This window comes from Pteronotus mesoamericanus, unplaced genomic scaffold, assembly GCF_021234165.1.
Source record: "Pteronotus mesoamericanus isolate MK-2021 breed Mesoamerican mustached bat unplaced genomic scaffold, CSHL_Meso_final contig_639, whole genome shotgun sequence".
NCBI lineage: Eukaryota > Metazoa > Chordata > Mammalia > Chiroptera > Mormoopidae > Pteronotus > Pteronotus mesoamericanus.
In genome coordinates, this window is record NW_026555223.1 from 474990 (window position 1) to 493908 (window position 18919).

The following is an 18919-nucleotide window of genomic DNA, read 5'->3' on the forward strand; positions in this document are numbered from 1 at the left end:
GAGATATTGCAGGAGGAGCTAAAAGTAAGAGTGTTTTCTCCAAATCAGATCGTGATTCTTCCCTGCTCCGAACGCTCGCGTTTCCCATCCCACTCACCACAGTTCTCATCATGATTCACTATGCTCTTAATGATCTGGCTCTGGTTACTTCCCAGATCTCATCTCCTCTGTCTTTTCCCTTCACTCATTCGACCCATTGGCCTCTGCTATTTCTCTGAGACATCTTCTACCTGGAACACCCTTCCCTCAGATATTCCAACAGTTCCCTCCCTCACCTCCTTCAGGTCTTTGAATGTCACCTCCTCAGCGAGGCCTTCTCTGACTACCCTATTCAATCTCACAATCTCCCTTCCACTCCCTGACTCCCTTTTCAGGTTTATTTTTCTCTTTAACACATGTCACCTTATTAAATACACAGGCATACAACAGAGATGTGGGTTTGATTCCAGACCACTACAATGAAGTGAATATTGTGATAAAGCAAGTCAAGGAATTTTTTGGTTTCTCAATGCATATAAAATTATGTTTATATTATGCTGTAGTCTATTTTAAGTATGTGATAGCATTTTGTCTTAAAAAAACAATGTGCATAGCCTAATTAAAAAATACTTTATTGATTAAAAATGCTAACCATCATCTGAGCCTATTGGGAAAACAGTGTCCACAGACATGCTTGAGGAAGGGTTGCCACAGCCTTCAATTTGTGAAAAATGTAATTATCTTCAAAGCACAATAGAACGAGGTATGCCTGTATTTACTTGTTCACGGTGCCCCTCACCAGCAGCCAGGAACAAAAGGGCAAAGATTTTTGCTTTTGTTCCTTGCTATGTCCCCAGTGCCTAGAAAAGCACGTGGTAAATGCTTAGTAGAAATTTGAAAAGAATGATTTTTCCATAAGAAATTTCTTTTTGTGTATAGCGCTCTGATTCTGTGCCAGGCCCTGTGCTCTTTACAGACACTATTGAACTGCATCTCTCTCTCACTAACACTGAGGTGATGCCAAAGCCCCATTTTACAGATAGGGACACTTAGGCTCAGAGGTCTGCTAGCCTGTAGCCTTTATTTGTGTGGCTTCATGCATATGAAGCATGTGTCACCAGGCTTGGCATCATCGGCCAGTCCTGTAAATTAGTTATTGTCATAGGTACTTTTTATATATTTTTACATTCAAGAATGAGCTGTCATTCAGCTGCTGAGTCAGGCCCTTATGTCTGGAGGGGAGAAGGGGTGGTTTCTGTCTTGAAACTGAGTCACCTGTGGGAGGGGCATTGAACACAGCCCCAGGGCTCTAAAATGAGTCATCTCTTCACAGACCAATGAGCAATCCTATCAGGGACCCCATAGTGCATCACTCAGGTTGGGAAAATGAGGTCCAGGAAGGGTCAAGGTTCTTCTGAGGTCACATAGCACAGGGACAGAGACAGGGAGATCTGATTCCTGACAAAGGGGTTAGACAGGGGCAGGGGTTCTGTGGGGGAAGCGTCCTATCCTTCCAGCAGGGAGAGAGGACCCAGCCAGCTGCTTCTATTCCAGGCTGTGAGAAGAGGGGTGAGTCAGCCTGTTGCGGGGGGAGGGGGAAGCAGGCTTTAAACCATCCTGTTCCCCCACCTCATCCCTCCAGCCTCAAGACGCACACACCCAGATGGGCTGGGAGCTGGTGTTCTGAGATGCCAAGGATCCTGACTCAGAACTGGGAATCTTGGCTGAGTGTGTTCTGGGAAATATCAGGCCTACAGGAAACAGGAGTCCCACTCAGACCATCATGTAGGTGGGCGGGGAGCAGAGAGAGCAGGAAATATGAAGGAACAGGGGCGGGCCCAGTATGCCAGGGGCTGAGTGTAAGGGGGTTTGTTTACAGCGGCGAGAGTTGAGAGTGCGAGAGGGAGGCAATCGGCCAGTAAGGAAGGGAGTTTATATGTGCAAGGGAGAGAGGAGGCTGGGTGCCAGGATGTGGGTGTTTGAAGCAGAGGATGGGTGTGCAAAGTGAAGGGGCTCCATGTGCACGGGAAATGTTTGCTGGGAATACGGGTGTTCAAAGGAGAAATGCTGAGCCTGCTGGGGGTATTGAAATAAAAAAGGGGGTTCGCAAGATGTTCGTGCAGAGGACACGTGTGGAGTTTGTAAGGGAGAGAGTTGTTTGCAAAGAAAGCAGTGTAGGGAACAGAAAGGTCGGCAACCCACAGGCACTTTGAGATGAGTGGAAAGGCATAAAAGCCCATGTGTGTGTCCCTCGCGTGGCCTCTGCAATCTCCCGCGGATCCAAACACCCAACCTTAGACCCCGCCTCCTACGCACGGCAAGAAGTTCTTTGTACCAGTCAGCGAGCTGCTGCTCCGTCATTGGTTAGCTGCCCAGCGTGAGGCCCCAGGAAGCGCTGGAGGCCCCCACGTTTTGCGGACCCGGAGCCCCGGAGCAGTGGGTGCTTAGCAACGGGGGAGGTATCCAGTAATGGGGTCGGGGGTACACAAGAGGAATTGTGGGTGCCTAGCAACAGAGGTGAAGGCGGTGCCTAGCGACGAGGGAAGCTCAGAGAAGTGGAGAGGGAGCCCTGGAGAATCTGTGGGTGTCTAGCAACGGGGAAGGACCCTAGCAACGGCAGGGAGTGAGGCAGGGGGAAAGTCAGTTTTGGGCTGAGCAAAAAGAGTTATACGTTTCTAGCAACGAGAGAGGGAACCCGGAGAAACTGGAGGGACCTTTATCGGGGGAGGGAGTTTTTGCTGGGTGGAATTTTTAGGGTGAACACGGAGGTATGTGAAGGCTTGGGGTGGGGGAGCAAAGCACGGAGGCCAGTCCCACCACAACTACCCTAGGATTTTTTCCTCTTCTCCCCCAGGCAATGTGGCTGGAGGTTGGGGGCCTACTGCGAGGGACCTGTGGACAACTGGGCCGGACTGTTGGTCTACCTTACGGGGCCCTGGGGTCTGGACCCCACTGGTGGGTAAGAGGCCGGGGAAAGGTCTCCAAGGGGAAGAGCCTGAGGGAGGCGTCAGTAAGTAAAGGGGCAGAGAGGAATCCAAAGGGCCAGGCGGACCCCACGTCTTCTACTTCTTGCCAATGTCCGCATCTCTTGCAGGGGCCATGCGGGTGTTCTTGGGCCCAAAAGCTTCATCAGGGTGGGCCTGGAAGAGGTCTGAGTGAGGAGGACATTTGCAAGGCCCGGGAGGCCCGGCTCAGGAAGACACCTCGGCCCCAGGTATCATTGCCTCCCATCCACCCAGCAACACTCCATGAAGATACTGGGCCCCCTGAGCTTGAGGAAGGGTGTGGTGGCAGGTTGGCTGTAGTCCCTGGGCACTATACCCAACTTCCCACCCTCAGACCTTCTCCCCATTTTCCAGCTCAATGACCGCTCTCGAGAACGCAAGGTGCCTGCCTCCCGCATCAGCCGCTTGGCTAACTTTGGGGGTAGGTGTGATTGTGGGAGATTGTGACCTAGATCAGAGGAAGCAATATCTACAGAATGAAGCAAAGAAGAGGGTGAATCGGAGACAGAGAGGAGGGAGAGATGAAAAGAAAATGAAAGCAAAGACCTGTAACGCCAAGAGAAACAGAGGGGGAAGTAGCCTTTATTGAGAACTTGGAAGAATGCACAAGGACCCATACATGTGACCCCTCTGCACCGAGTGAATAATTGTTTATTTCCATTCTATAGATGAGGAGGGCACGGAGGCTAAGGGAGGTGAAGTGACTTGACCCCATGTTAGCAGCAGAACTCACAATTCAGGTGACAATCTGCATGAAATAATTTAGTGAGTGCAACCATCATTAAGAAGAAGAATAGAATGGAAAATAGGAGTGCACCTGTAGAGTAAGGGAAAATATTTTTTTATAAAACATTATATATACATTGGTCTCTACTGGTTACAATGCAAATGTCTTCCTTACTGCACATCATGGTTCCAGCTGTAAAGACAGCGATTCACAGTATAAAGAGGAAGTTGAATGCAGGGGTTAGAGCTTTGACACGGATGTGCAGGGTTCCAGGAGCAATTCTGCTGCATAACTCTGGATGAGTTACTTAACTGCTCTGAGCCTCGATGTCCTTTTCTGTCAAACGGAAGCTTTCCTGTAAAACTTACCTCATGAGGGTGTAAAGACAAAATGAATTGAAGCATATAAGGCACTAGGAATGGTTTCTGACATGTATAAAGTGCTCAGGAAATGCCAGCTACGATTAGCTACAGAGATGGTGACAGTAAAAGAGTCAGAGACTCGACATATCTTTAGGGATAAGGAGACAGGAGGAGGCAGAGGAAATCAGTCAGCGAGACCATCGAAAGGAAGAACAGAGAGAAAGAGGCCTAGATAGAGGTGCCAAGTGTAGGAGAGGGAAAAAGAAAGAGAAATAACTGATAGGAAAGGTGAGTGTGAAGAAGAGGAGGTGTGTACAGAAAAACAGGAGTCATAGGAAGTCAGAAAGAGGCTTGGGGAGGTCACTTGGAAGCCTTCCTATCCTTGGCTGCCTTCAAGAATCGTCTGGGATGCTTAATAAAAATACAAATTCTGAGGCCTCTGCTCAGGCCTGTTTAATCAGAACCTCAGGGGTGGAACCTGGGCATTGTATTTACAAAAGCTTCTCATGTGACTCAAATGTGCAGCCGGGTGAGAACTGCTGACACAGGAGACAGGCCTGGAGAGAGAGAGAGAGAGAGAGAAAGAGGCAGCCTCACCTTGAAGGGAACCCCAAGCAGGGAGACTGAGTTAGGGACAGAGATACACAGTCGGCCGCAAAGAGCTGGGAGACAAGTGTGCTTAGAGAGAGAGACAGCAGAGAGGGTCGGCGGGAGAACGCCATGTGCAAGCGGGCATTCAGGCTCCTCTTTCATTCTTCAGGACTGGCCGTGGGCTTGGGGCTGGGAGTGCTGGCCGAAGTGGCCAAGAAGTCCCTGCCGGGAGGATATCTACAGTCAGGTGAGTTAGTCACCATACCTGGGTTTGGACCCTGGCCCGGATGTGTGACCTGGGGCAAGTGGCTTCACCCCTCAGAGCCCCAGTCTCCTCATGTGGAAAATGGAGATGATAATATACACACTTCGGGGGATCATTGTGAAGTGCTCAGGACAGGATGGAACCACTGTCAGGGTCCTGATGGATTGAGATTATTGAAAAAAAAAATTTAAGCCATCCAGAGTTGAGTTCCTAACTCTGAACAGGAGAGGAAGGCTGAAAATAGGAATGCCAATGTGGGTCTGTGTCCGACAGAGATGGAATGAGATGTGTAGAGATCAGCCTCTTTGGGTAAGATTCCCCAACAAGTCAATGGCCGAAACAAAAATAGGGGTGGATATTCTAGATTAAAAAGAGACTGGAGAGATAATAACTGAGAGATGGAATGTGTGAACCTTGATTTGATGTCAATTTGAAAAAAAATAACTATATAACTGGAATGTAAAGTACAGCATTGAGAATATAGTCAACAATACTATTATAACTGTGTAGGGCATCAGGTAGGTACTAGACTTACAGGGTGATCACTTTGTAAATTGTATAAATGTCTAACCACTAAGCTGTGCACCTGAAACTAATATAATGAATGCCAACTGCAATTGAAAGGTAAAAAAAAATTTTTTAAAGAAGCGTAAAAGACTTTGGGTACAGTTGGGAAGATCTAAATATGGACTGGATAGCAGATATTAGAGAAATTGTGTTAATTTTCTTAGGTGAGATTAAGGTACTGCAATTGTGTAGGGTAATACCCTTATTGTTAGCACAGGTTGAATGCAATGCCATGCAAATGGGTCAGCAAAAAATAATAGTAAGTGTTTGGTCACACACAGATAGAGCAGAAGAAGCAGACTATGAAAATGTCTGAGTTGAGTGTGCAGGTGTTCATGATGCAACTTTTCCTTCTGTTTGGGTTTTTTTCAAAGTGAACAGTTCGAGGTAGGTAGAGGACTTGTCTTTAGGGTAAGGCCAAGCTGAGTCTACACTGTGCTCCGCCACTTCTGTGCTGTGTGACTCAGGGCTAGGCAGTGTACCTCTCTGAATCTCTTGCTTTCTCACCTTAAAAATTAAGGCATTGGTAGTTCTTACTTCCTGGGGTAATTATAGGGATTCTGCCAGAGAATCCAGAAAGACATTTAGAATTCTCCATGGCACAGGGTGAGCCCTCAACAAAGAGCTCAATATTTTTTTTTAATAAAATAAAAGTGTATTGATGCTTTATTGAATACTAATACAATTCTCATATAGACCTGTGTACATATCATTTGCACAGAGTGGACACATTTATGTATCCAAATCAAGAAACTGTAGAACAGCATTTCTCAAACTTTTTGGTCTTGGGACCCCTACACACCCTTAAAACTGAGGAATGGATTTTTTAAAATGTGTTATATCCATAACAATGGAATATTATTTGGCCATAAGAAGGAATGAGCCCTAGCTGGTGTGGCTCAGTGGATTGAGCACTGGCCTGTGAACTGGAAGGTTGCAAGTTCAATTCGCAGTCAGGACACATGCCTGGGTTGCTGGCCAGGTCCCCAGGTGGGGGCATGCAAGAAGCAACCGATTGATGTTTCTGTGCCTCTCTTTCTTCCTCCTTTCCCCTCTCTAAAATAAATAAATAACATCTTTAAAAAAAAAAAGAAATGAAATACTGATCCATGCTACAATGTGGATGAATCTTAAACAGTATCCTAAGTGAAAGAAACCAGGCACAAAAGGCCACATATTGTATTTACCTGAAATGCCTAGAATAGGGAAATCTGCCCTGGCTGGTGTAGCTCAGTGGATTGAGCACCTGCCTATGAACCAAAGGGTCCCCAGTTCGATTCCCAGTGTAGGGCACAAGCCTGGGTTGCAAGCCAGGTCCCCAGCAAGGGGCATGTGAAATGAAACCACACATTGATGTTTCTCTCCCTCTCTTTCTCCCTCTCTTCCCCTCTCTAAAAATAAATACATAAAATCTTTAAAAAAAAAAGAATAGAGAAATATGTGGGAACAAAAAGTAGATTAGTTTCCTTGGGCTTAAGGGAAGTAGTTGGAGAAAATCGGGGTGGGAGGTGACTCCTAATAAGAAGGGGTTTCTTTCTAGGGTGATGAAAATGTTCTGGAATTGGCCGTGCTGATAGTTGTACAACTCTCAGTGTACTAGAAGCCATTGAATTGTATACCTTAAATGAGTGAATTATATGGTATGAGAATTAAATCTCAATAAAGTTGTTAAAAAATAGATTGAGGACCCCAAAGAACTTGTTTATGTGGGTTATATTTATGGATATTTACTATATTAGAGATTAAAACTGAGAATTTTGAAGCACAAGAACACATCCATTTCATCAGCCATCAGAGAAATGGCCTCATCACAGGTCACGGAGCTTCTAGGAAACTCCATTGAACATTTGTGGGAGAATGAAAGTAAAAAGGGGCAATTAACATTCATATTATTATAAAAATATATTTTAATCCTCCCTCGAGGATATGTTTATTGATTTTAGAGACAGAGAGAGAAACAACGATGTGAGAAAGAAACATCAATCGGTTACCTCCCAAATGTGCCAGACCAGGGATCAAACCTGCAACCTATGTATGTGTCCTGACCAGGAATCAAACCCACAACCTTTTGGTGTATGGGACAATGCTCCAACCAATTGAGCCACCTGGCCGGGGCATGTTATGGTAATATTTTTAATCTCACAGACCCTCTGAAGTGTCTCAGGGATCCTCAGGGGTTCCCCTGACCACAGTTTGAGAATCGCTGCTCTGGCTCTCCAGAAGCTTCTCTTATGTCCCATCCTGGCCACTCCCCCCACCAAGGGTAACCATTGTCTTGACTTCTGACCCTGAGATCACTTTTGCCAGTTGGGCTCTTTACACCAAGGTAATGAGATAGTGTATTGTAGTACGTGTCTGGTTCTCTATCTACATCCATACGTTCTGTTTGGGAAAGGCGTCCATGTTGCTGTGAGCAGCTATAGGTTGTTTATTCCATACTGTAGTAGTCACTCTGTGACTGGTCCACAATTCCTTTCTTCATTGTATTGACAGTCATTTGGGATGTTTCCAGTTGGGGACTATTATGAATCGTGCTGTGATGACTCTTCTTGGAATATCTGTCAGTGGACACATTTATGCATTTCTCTTGGGTATACCCAGAGAGAAATAGCATCTGATATAGGTGTGTGCTTTACTAGAAACTTGCCACTGTTTTCAAAGGACCTGCGCCATGGCACTGTCAGCAGCAGTGCTGGCAGTCAGGCTGCTCCTCATTCTTGCTAACACTTCGTATTGTCTTTTTCATTTTAACCATTCCAGTGGGTGTGTAGTGGTGTCTACTGAGTATTTTTGTGGTTGTAATACTAACAATCATTCTCTCCACCCCAGAGGATGGCTCCCACCCCAGCTCCAGCCCTTTCCTGTCAGAGGCCAATGCCGAGAGGATAGTGCAGACCTTGTGTACAGTTCGGGGGGCCGCCCTCAAGGTTGGCCAAATGCTCAGCATCCAGGGTACAGCATGATCCTCAACCACTGATCTCACTCCTACCCTACCCCACCCACCAACAAGCCCCAACTTCAGGTACTCTCGCAGGGACCCCCTTGCCTCCTCCTTCACTGCTTCCCTTGTCCCCTGTGCCCCTCTCTCCCAAGACAACAGCTTCATCAGCCCCCAGCTGCAGCGCATCTTTGAGCGGGTCCGCCAGAGTGCCGACTTCATGCCCCGCTGGCAGATGCTGGTGAGTGCCCAGTGCGGGAAGGCTGACCAGGGAGGTGGACTCCACCTACCTGCCTTCCCTGGCTTTTCTGCTCTACTCCCTACCTAACTTCGAACCTCGGTCTCCCCATCTGTAAAATGGATCACCAAAGCACCCCCCTCCCATAGGTTAGTTGTGATGATTAAATGAAGGTGGTGTAGAGCACTTACTCTGGTCCCTGGCAGGCTCAGTGAGCTGTTAAATTGGCAGTGAGCGCAGTTGTGAGTTCAAACCCTGGCTCTGCCTCATCCTACATGTGTGATCTCAGACCCGCAGCCTGACCTCTCTGTGCCTCAGTGTCCTCATCAGTGAAATGGTGATAGTGATAGTAGCACCCACTTCATAGTGTTACATAAATTAGCATACAGAGAGCACTTTGAAGGGCCACTGACACACCATGAGTGACATGCAAGTTTTAGCTGTTTATTACCATTTTTTTTTTAATTAAAGAAGAGTGTGTCTGTAAATAGGTAGGCACAGGGCCTGGCACTGAGTAAGTGCACAAGACACAAGCTGTTCTTCCAATGACTGGGTAAGGGTGTGCAACCCAGAGTCCAGCCACCTGCCTTCTGACCTCTGTTCTGCTCACTCGCCATATGATCCTGGGCAATTATGGCTGCTTCTGAGCCACTCTGAACAGGATCCGGCCCACAGGAAGCCTTCCATAAATTTTAACTCTTATTTATCACATTAACTTTGAGTTAATACCAAGCTGGGCCAGGCCTCCCAGTCCACCAGTACCTGCTTCACCTTAGCTGAGAGACTTCTCTTTAAGCCTCAGTGTTCTCACCTGTAAAGTAGAGTAGCAGTCAACAGCTTAGCCCAGGCTCTGTGTGGTGAGTGCTGGAGTTACTAACTTGTAAAGTGTTCAGCACAGGAAGTAAGCTCAGCTGCCTATAATCATAGTGTTGATCATTACCACCATTCTCCCCAGAGAGTTCTAGAAGAGGAGCTCGGCAGGGACTGGCAGGCCAAGGTGGTCTCTTTGGAGGAGGTGCCCTTTGCTGCCGCCTCTATTGGGCAGGTGCACCATGGAATGCTGAGGGATGGGACAGAGGTGGCCGTGAAGATCCAGGTGAGAGGAGAAGCTGGGTGGGTGGTGTGGGCACCCTGCTGTCCCAGAGGAGTGACTCCCGTCCTCCCCCTACTCCTCCCCTTGCAGTACCCAGGCGTTGCCCAGAGCATCCAGAGTGATGTCCAGAACCTTTTGGCGGTGCTCAAGATGAGCGTGGCCCTGCCCGAGGGTGAGCTGTCCCCTGCAGGACGGGCGCTCTGAAGAGAGGAAGAGGGGTTGGGCGTGGGGAGTCGGAGAATGCCAGCTCGGGCACGGTGTGCCTGTGTGTGAGTGTGTGTTTGCGACAGAAGGAAGGGACACCAAGGTAAGGAGAGCGCAGAGTACAAGTGTGTAAGAAAAAGACAAACTTGGAGATTCTGACAGAGACACAGAGAGACAAAAGCCCAGACTGAAATTCAGAAACAGACACACAGAAGGTGTGCAGAGAGGGACTAAAAAAGCAATAAGAGAGTGTAAGTGGGACCTCATTTTTGTGTTAAAGCTTATGGGAAAGATCCTGAAGAAGATGGAGCAGGGTATGTGTGTGTGAGAGAGAGAGAGGCAGAGACAGAAATAAGATTGAGAGAAAATGTGAGAGAGTGTGAAAAAGACATAATAGGTGGAATGTGTGACTATGAAAGAAATGCCCAGGGACTGGTGCGTGTGCCTGTGAAAGAGACAGGCCCAAGGAGAGCCCACAGTTGTATGAGGACAGAGGGGAGGTGTGTAGACAGACCATGGGGTAAAAGGCTTAGAGCAGGAGGTGTGAGAGACAGCGAGAGAGACAGAGAGTGGGAGACGAGATTGGCAAGAGAAGACATTCATGAGTGGGAGCCTGAGGGGTTGGGCAGTTGGGGGTGGGGTGCAGGCTGTGGCCTTTCTTGGCTGACATGGTTTTCCCCATCAGGGCTGTTTGCCGAGCAGAGCCTGCAGGCCTTGCTGCAGGAGCTGGCTTGGGAGTGTGACTACCGTCGTGAGGCGGCTTGCGCCCAGAACTTCAGGTGAGCTGAGCCCCCAGCAGGCCCCCTCGAGGACATCCTCCCTCCCGCTTCCCTCCCTCCTTCCCTCCCAGGCTGAGTAGGAACTAGAGCCCTCGGGTGGGGCTGGCACACTCTTTTCCTCTTCATTCATTTGTTCATCCATTTACCCCTTCACTCATTACTTCATTTATCTTCTGTGTCTTCTGTGAGCTTGGTCCTGTCACTTCCTCTCTCAAAGAGTCAGTTTTCTCATCTGTGGAATGGGTTGGGTAACCGTTCAGTCAAGGGAGGGGACAGTCTTGCCAACAGACAAGTCACGTAATGGGGTACACCCACTGCACTGACAAAGCCTGAGCAGTCTGACAATGTCCAGAGCCGAAGAGAATGGGGCTCCAGAGCATCCCTTATATACAGTGGGAAGGAGGACATATTAAGATAAGGATTTGGGAGAACAGTTTCGCATCCTATAATAAGGCTGGATAGCCCTGGCTGGTGTGGCTCAGTGGATTGAGTGCCGACCTGAGAACAAAAGGGTCTCTGGTTCAATTCCCAGCCAGGGCACATGCCTGGGTTGCAGGCCAGGTCCCCAGTGGGGGGCATGCGAGAGGCAACCACACATTGTTGTTTCTCTCCTTTTTTCTCCCTCCTTTCCCCTCTCTCTAAAAATAAGTAAATAAAATCTTAAAAAAAAAAAAAAAGGGCTGGATATTCACATACAACGCAATACTTGCCCTCTTGGCTAAATACTCTATGGTCACTGGTGGCAGTATACACCATCAGACTTTTCCAGAATGCTCATTGCAGCAATCCAAATTAGAAATAACCCAAATCTAGGAAATTCATCCAGCAGGGTGGATAAATAAATTATGGTATATTCATCAGTGGAATATCATACAGCAGTGAAAATGAATGTACTGTATAGGTACCAGGAACAGTGTGGTTGCCTCTTAGAAGTATCATGATGTGCAGTAACTAATTATACCTCAGTGAGATCCTCCACATTGTAGTCCACACGTTACTGAGCCAACCTCTGTGACTACAGAGTGAGAGAAAGGACAGTAAAAGGCAATGGTTTGGGACATGGGCCTGGACAGACAGATGTGGGCTCCAGCCCCAGGTCAGCCCTTAATAGTCTGGGTTGCCTGAATCTGCACAGTGGCTTTGGAAGAGTATCCTCTCAGGGGACTGAAAAGGGAATTGTGCTAATTAGAAGCTTAGCAGGGCCTAGCCCACCAGGAGTGGTTCAGACATCAGAGATTTTATAAACAAGGACAAAAATACAAGCCTGAAGCCTGAAGCAGGTCCTGGAGGAGGAACGTTCAGAGTGAGCTGGACCAGAGCACTCCCTGTGGGATCTGGGGAGAGCATGTCTGCCCCCGCCACCCTGCAAGATTCCCAGAGTCTTTACAATAAAACCTGTATCGGTTCCCCATCTCCCTGCTCCCCACCTCACTCTACTTCTCTGCCTCCCAAATCTTTCACTGACACACTTATCTCAATCTATTGGTCTATCTGTTTGTTACAGTAGAGTCTCTGGTGTGTGTAAGGGGCAGGCCTGGGCCTCATCCACTGCTTTGTCCCCAGCATTGCTCAGCACAGGGACAGATTCTGAGAAGGATGCTTTCCCTTAATTAACCAGGGTTCCTAGTAATGACTCCAAGGAGCGGCCAGTGAGTATCACTATGGACTCAAAGATTTGTATATCAGTGACTGTTTTTTGGGTGAATTAATAAGTTGATGAGAAAGTAACGTTTATGGAGCTTAACACATTGAGCTCATTGTGGAGCAACCAGATATCATCGAAGTATTTCATGCAGGGAAGTGGTAACTGGGTTCTCAGCAGCTGGCTTAGGGAGAGGCACAGAGTAGGCCTTTTGGCGATGTTTGTTGAATGAATGAATGAAATGTTTGAATGAATGTCAGTCCTGCCAGGTATTGACCATCACTCAGGGCACACAGAGGCAAGAGAGGGGGAGAAGGGAAGGCAAGACATAGACCGTTCATGGAGGACCTCTCAAAGGAGGAGGCCTGGAGCTGGGCTACAGGGGGCCTGTTGCACCAAGTCCCATCCCCACCCCTCCCTTCTGCCCCAGGCACCTGTTGGCTGATGACCCCTTCTTCCGGGTGCCGGCAGTGATTAAGGACCTCTGTACAACACGGGTGCTGGGCATGGAGCTGGTCGGAGGGGTCCCCCTGGACCAGTGCCAGAGCCTGAGCCAGGACATCCGGAACCAGGTACTTGGTCTTGTGGGAGAGCAGGGAGGATGCTGCCCCAGGCAGAGCCGGCAGGGTCAGCTGGACCCACAGTTCCTCCCCGGGCCCTTGAGGGCTTTACAGGAGCAGATGACTCCAAGGTGTCTGTTACGCCTTCTCCCCATCCCAGATCTGCTTCCAGCTCCTGAGGCTGTGTCTGCGGGAGCTGTTTGAGTTCCGGTTCATGCAGACGGACCCCAACTGGGCCAACTTCCTGTATGATGCCTCCAGCCACCAGGTTGGTTCCTTGTGATGTATGTCAGGGTACATTAGCTTCTGTGACAGATATTTTCCAATATTTCAGTAACTTAACACAATAGTAGTTTACTGCTCATGTGACAGGCTGGGGTGGCCCTCTTCCATGTGGTGATATGGAGACCCAGACTCCTCCCCTTTTGTGATTGTGCCATCCTGGGAAGGGAAAGAGAGATTGAGAACAGTTTTACCATTCTGTTGATAAGAACTGTTCACACAACCACTCTAGGTGCAAAGGATGCTGGGAAATGGAGTTCCTGGCTAGGCAGTGGCTTCCTAGTGGCAGTGTGACCGTATAAAAGAGGGAACACAACTTTTGGAAGGCAGTTAGTCATCACCACTACACTTGTCACTCTTTAGAACATACCAAGCCCCCCTGCCTCTTGAAAACGATCTCAGGACAACCCTGATCCTCACCTTCTTAGAGCTCGTGGTCCAGTGTGGGGACTCATCACCAGATAGCAGTGAGCTAGAGTAATTAGTACCATGACAGGGAAGCACAGGCCAGAGTTGTCAATGATGGGGAGGCCCAGGGCGCTATCGGAAGCCAGGGAAAGTGGCTGACCTATCTGGGTGGGGTCAAGAAAATCTTGAAAGAAGTGCCATTAAAGCTGAAACCAGGAATATAAGAAGAGGATAGTCATCTAACGAGCAGGGAAAAGCACTCCTGCAGAGAACACAGTGTGTGCAAAGGCCTGGGGATGAGAGTTTTGTTGGAAAGACTCTCAGCACGCATGGTTGCCAAACTGCCCTCCAGTGTGGTCTGTCCCTGTTCAGTCTCCAGAGGGATCTTTCTCAAACACAGATCTGACCACGCCATCCTTTCCACAGCACCATACACACTCGGGATCAAGCCTGAGCCCTTTACTGAAGGTGGAGCGGCCCCGCTGAGTCTCCAGCCACCGTCCCTTGCCACTACCTTCCCCGCAAGCGCACACGCACCCTGCACCCCTCCTAAGCTGACACCCCAGGGAGGGGGGTTTCTAACCTTGGGAGGTGATATACTTCCGGAGTCCTGATGTCAATTTATTGGGTCTCAATTGCATTTTTTTTTTTAATTTTAAAGGCATAGACTAGAAAGTATCAGTGTGTCACAGGTGGAAGGGAGTTATAATATAGCAGGACACTTTTTTTTGATGTTTATATGTATGTGGTATTGGCACTGGTGCCCAGTATAACCTGCATTTCTTACTCTGGGTTGTAATCAATAGTCCAAACTCCACTGCCCTAGAGGAACTCCTACATATGTGTTGATTACATACAGTTTTTAATAGCAAAACCCAGAAACACCCACAATGTTCATCAACCAGATAAATGCACTGTGATGTATTCACACAATGAAGTCCTTTACACAGCGGTGAGAAAATGAATGAATGAGCCAGGGCTGCACATAGCAATGGGGATAAATTGTAAAATCCTGCTGGGCACAAGGAGCGAGTTTCAGGATAACTATCATAAATACCATTTATATGAAGTTTAAATACAGAAAACATGACTCGTTCATGGGTGCACACATGCTGAAAATGTAGAAATACACACATGGTAATTTCAGGAAATGATAACTTAATAAAAACGTCAGGAACGTGGTGACCCTGGAAGAGAGGGTGGGGACGTGGGGCAGAGGCCCCACCTGGATTGGCACTATTTTATATTTTAAACTGGGTGGTGAGATTTCTGTTCACTCTTCTATATATTTTATTCTCTGGTTTTCTTTTTCTGTACCTAAAACACAACATTATTAAAAAAAAATTATGACCAAAAAATAAAAGCCGGGTCCCTTCAGCTGCATGTGGAGATGGCCTTGAACTGGGGAGACCAGAGGCTAGGAGCCCAGGGGCAGGGACTCTGGCAAGAGGAGACGAGGTGTAGGGAGGGAGAGACGGACCCAGGCCACCCCCAATAGACAGTGGGGAGCCTTGGTGGACTACCAGCCTCCGCTTCACCATTCTCGTTCCCAGGTGACCCTGCTGGACTTTGGTGCAAGCCGAGAATTTGGGACCGAATTCACAGACCATTACATCGAGGTGAGTCTCCCTGATCCTGTCGTCTGAAGGGCTGAGGCTCAAGCCAGATACTGAGGCAAAGGTGAGAAGGATAAGTATAGTACCTGGAATTAAAAAATAAGAAATAATAGTAATACTAATAGGAGCTAACAAATACCAAGCACTTAATGTTATGCCAGGTTGCTGTTTTAAGTGCTATACATATGGTAACTGATGTGAACTATACAGCCACTCCATGGTGTAAGGACCATTTTTAGCCCCATTTTACAGATGAAGTAACTGGGGCTCAGAGAGGTTAAGTTACTTGCCTAAGGTCACAGCACACCTGGGATTCAAACTCAGGTGGTCTGGGTTTAGAGCCCATGCTTCAAACCCTGACTAGCCTCCTCCTCAGAGAGAGGCCCATGAAGGCCATCCTGTCACCTCCGCACAACCGACACTGCCCAGGGTCTTGGTGCCCAGCCTTGCCCTCACATACCTCCCTGGCAGGCTGCTTCCTGCGGAGCTGCTCTGTCCTCAGGAAGTCCTTCCTCACCTGTTGCCTATCCCTCCCACCAACTTGGGGCGATTTGTCTCAGAGGCCACAGAGAAAACCATCTCACTAACTGGTGAGGCTGGACATTCAACCTGGGTTTTCTAATCATTTAGCCATCAATTCAAACATTCTTTGATACCACCTGTGTGCCCAGCCCTATTCGGAGTAACTCGGGGACAATAGTGACCAACCCAATCCAAGTCCCCACATTTGAAGAGCTCACAGTCCAATGGGGGAACAGACAGTGAAGACCCAGAGTGGTCAGGGCTGGGATGGGGAAGCACAGGGCACTATGGGAGCTCAGAGAAGCATAGCCCAGCCTAGGGAGTCAGGAAGGGCTTCCTAAGGGAGGAGGTATCAGAATTGAGACCAGAGGGATGAGGAGACCAATAAGGAAGAAGCTAGGAGGGCATTCCAGATCCACAACATGTACAAAGACCAAGCGGTGAGAAGGGATATTCCCATTAAAGCAGCATTTCTCAAATTTTAATGTGCTTGTGGAACCCCCTTACCCCCCATGATCATGTTGACATGCAGATTCTGGTCTGGAGTTAGGCATAAGATGATGCATTGCTAACACACAACCAGGTGATGCCAGAGCTACTCGTACAGGAGCCACACTTTGAGAAGTAAAGTCCTAGGGGGCCAAAATGAAGTTCACATTCTGACTGGGTGGGCAGGTGGGGGCAGAAGAGGAGCCAGCAATGAGATTGGAACCAAATCATGCTGGGTCTCAGAAGCCATGCTTTGTAGTTTGTACTTGTATGGGTGCCGAGGGGAGCACCGCCAAAAGACTGCCATGTCCCGTCTTTTTCCAATTTAAAAAAGCCCTGTCGCACTGGCCCCTAAGGACCATAGAGGCCCCACAGACAGCCAGACAGGCTTGAGCATGGAAGCTGCAGCAGAATGGAACTGGCAGATTAATCCTGTATTCCCCTTCCTCCCAAAGAAGGGCAACTTGCTGGTTAAGGGGTCTCCCAGGTTCCTTTCCTTCCCTCTCTGTTGCACACTATGAGCCTGTTTTCTCATGTGTGAGGTCGGGACTCTCGCATCCACCTCTTAATAATAATAGTAGCTGAACATATTTATGGTGCTTCCTCCATCCCAGCACAGTTCAGCACTGCATAGCTATCGCCTCTTTAACCTCACAACAACCCCATGAGGAAGATAACTCCAACATCCCCACCTAACAGATGAGAAATCAAAGGCCTGAGGCAAAGCAACTTGCCCAGAGTCAACCAGCAAGTGGCAGAGCTGGGACTGAGCGCAGGCAGCTTGTGTCTGTCTGTCCTTCTACCCTCATCTCCCACCGAGTGCACTCTCAGCTGGAGGGGTGTTTAGCTAATTTGCTAAACAAAAGTTCACCACAGGGCTCCAAGTCCAGTGCAGGAGGCAGACACCAGCAGACATCAACCAAGTGATCAGAGATGGCCCAGTGGCAATCTCAGAGGCAGTTTTGGGTCATAGTCCCATCCTTGGCCACATACGTGTTTGGACTCATGAGCAGCACTTGACATTTATTTTCCTCAGTGCTGTTTCACTGCCTGGTTCCCAGCCAGGTGGACAGAACCCCTGACCACTCCCACTCCCCAGACTCTAGGACAGTCTTGAGACACAGCTAGGCAAGGTGAAGCAGGGGAGGCTTCTAGGTGAGAGGCCCTAGGCAGATGAGAAGGAAAGTGGGTACAGGGAGGTCTTGGCTACTACCTCTTTCCTCCAGTTCCCCAGACCCCTCCATGAACCCTTGAACTCTGCAGAGCCTTTGACCCTGTGCCCCACACCCATCTACCCAGGTGGTGATGGCTGCAGCCAATGGAGACAGAGACCGGGTCCTGCAGAAATCCCAGGACCTCAAATTCCTCACAGGCTTTGAAACCAAGGTTGGGAGTCACTGGCGGAGTAGGGGATGGGGTCTGTTGTGAGGGAGTGAGGGAGGGCATGGGGGCTGCTTACTCTGCTGGGGAACTCTGGGGGAATGGGGAACTGCTGATCTATACTTGGGGTCTCTGGGGAGGAGTCGGGGAATGGAGCCTGCTTCTCTGGTCTGCAGAGGGAGGTCTGCTTGTGTATTGGAAGCTCTGGGAAGGAGTGAAGGGCTGTTTCCTTTGCGAGGAATTGGGGGCTGATTGCTCTCAGAGGGCTCTGGAAGGAGTCTGGGGCTTGTGTTTATAGTGGACATTGTGAGGGAGCTGAGCTGCTTGTTAGGTCTGGGTTAAGTGGAGGGATGTGCCTCTGCTCTCGCCCACCCCTAGGCATTCTCCGATGCCCACGTGGAGGCTGTAATGATCCTGGGAGAGCCCTTCGCCACCCAGGGCGCGTATGACTTCGGGGCGGGGGATACTGCCCGCCGCGTGCAGGCCCTCATCCCGGTGCTGCTGCAGCACCGGCTCCGCCCACCGCCTGAGGAGACCTACGCCCTGCACCGCAAGCTGGCGGGGGCTTTCCTGACCTGCGCCCGCCTCCGCGCCCAGATCGACTGCCGGGACCTCTTCCAGGACACCTACCACCGCTACTGGGCCGGTCGCCAGGCTCAGGCACTGCCTGAAGCCTCCTGACCAGAGGGGCGGTCTGGTCAGACCCCTCAGACAGCTTCACTCCGGGGAATCCGGCCAGTAGAGGGCCATCCTTTCCACTCCGTTCCGGTCTGGGGACACCTCCCTTGGGTTCCCAGTCTGGCCTAGCATCCTTCGCTGGGGGCTGGGGATTGGGAAATCCTGGGGCTAGGAAATTCCCCACTTCACACTCCCATATCCTGCTCTACCCACCCCAACGTGGGCATCAAGGAACTCCAGGGATTAACTTATTTTTGCAAACATTTGAGAGATCGTCAGGCATCCTGCGCGCCTTGTGGAGATGCAGACTCATCTAGAGGGAAGCCCCTCGCCTGCCTCTCCGGTCTCCCACAGATCTGGCCAGTGAGAAGGGAGGGGTGTTAGCTGGAGGCACCCTTCACCTTTGCCTCCATCATCCCTCAACCAGCTGCTTTTTCCTCGCCCATCCTCTCTCGTGTTGGGGGTGTTTGAACCTTCAGTCTAAATAAAAGCAGCCCTCCCCTTCCCCAGCTCTTTTCTCTGTGCTGGGTCGGGAGGAGCTCGCGGACAGCCTCCAGGTGCAGATGGCCAGCCCCCTCCCCTCCCACCCTCTTG

The 18919-nt window shown here is 49.3% G+C and overlaps 1 protein-coding gene across 1 annotated transcript; it reads left to right on the plus strand.

The window, feature by feature from the left end:
• The first annotated feature begins 2392 nt into the window (after positions 1 to 2392).
• COQ8B (coenzyme Q8B) lies at positions 2393 to 18797 on the plus strand. The gene is made up of 15 exons (XM_054580834.1): positions 2393 to 2438; positions 2834 to 2938; positions 3074 to 3193; positions 3339 to 3405; positions 4834 to 4911; positions 8326 to 8448; positions 8590 to 8675; positions 9628 to 9768; positions 9856 to 9937; positions 10655 to 10748; positions 12821 to 12962; positions 13111 to 13218; positions 15194 to 15259; positions 17567 to 17653; positions 18026 to 18797. Exons 2-15 carry the CDS (start codon positions 2837 to 2839, stop codon positions 18326 to 18328), a joined length of 1599 nt encoding a protein of 532 aa, XP_054436809.1. The 5' UTR covers positions 2393 to 2438; positions 2834 to 2836; the 3' UTR covers positions 18329 to 18797.
• Positions 18798 to 18919: the final 122 nt, after the last annotated feature.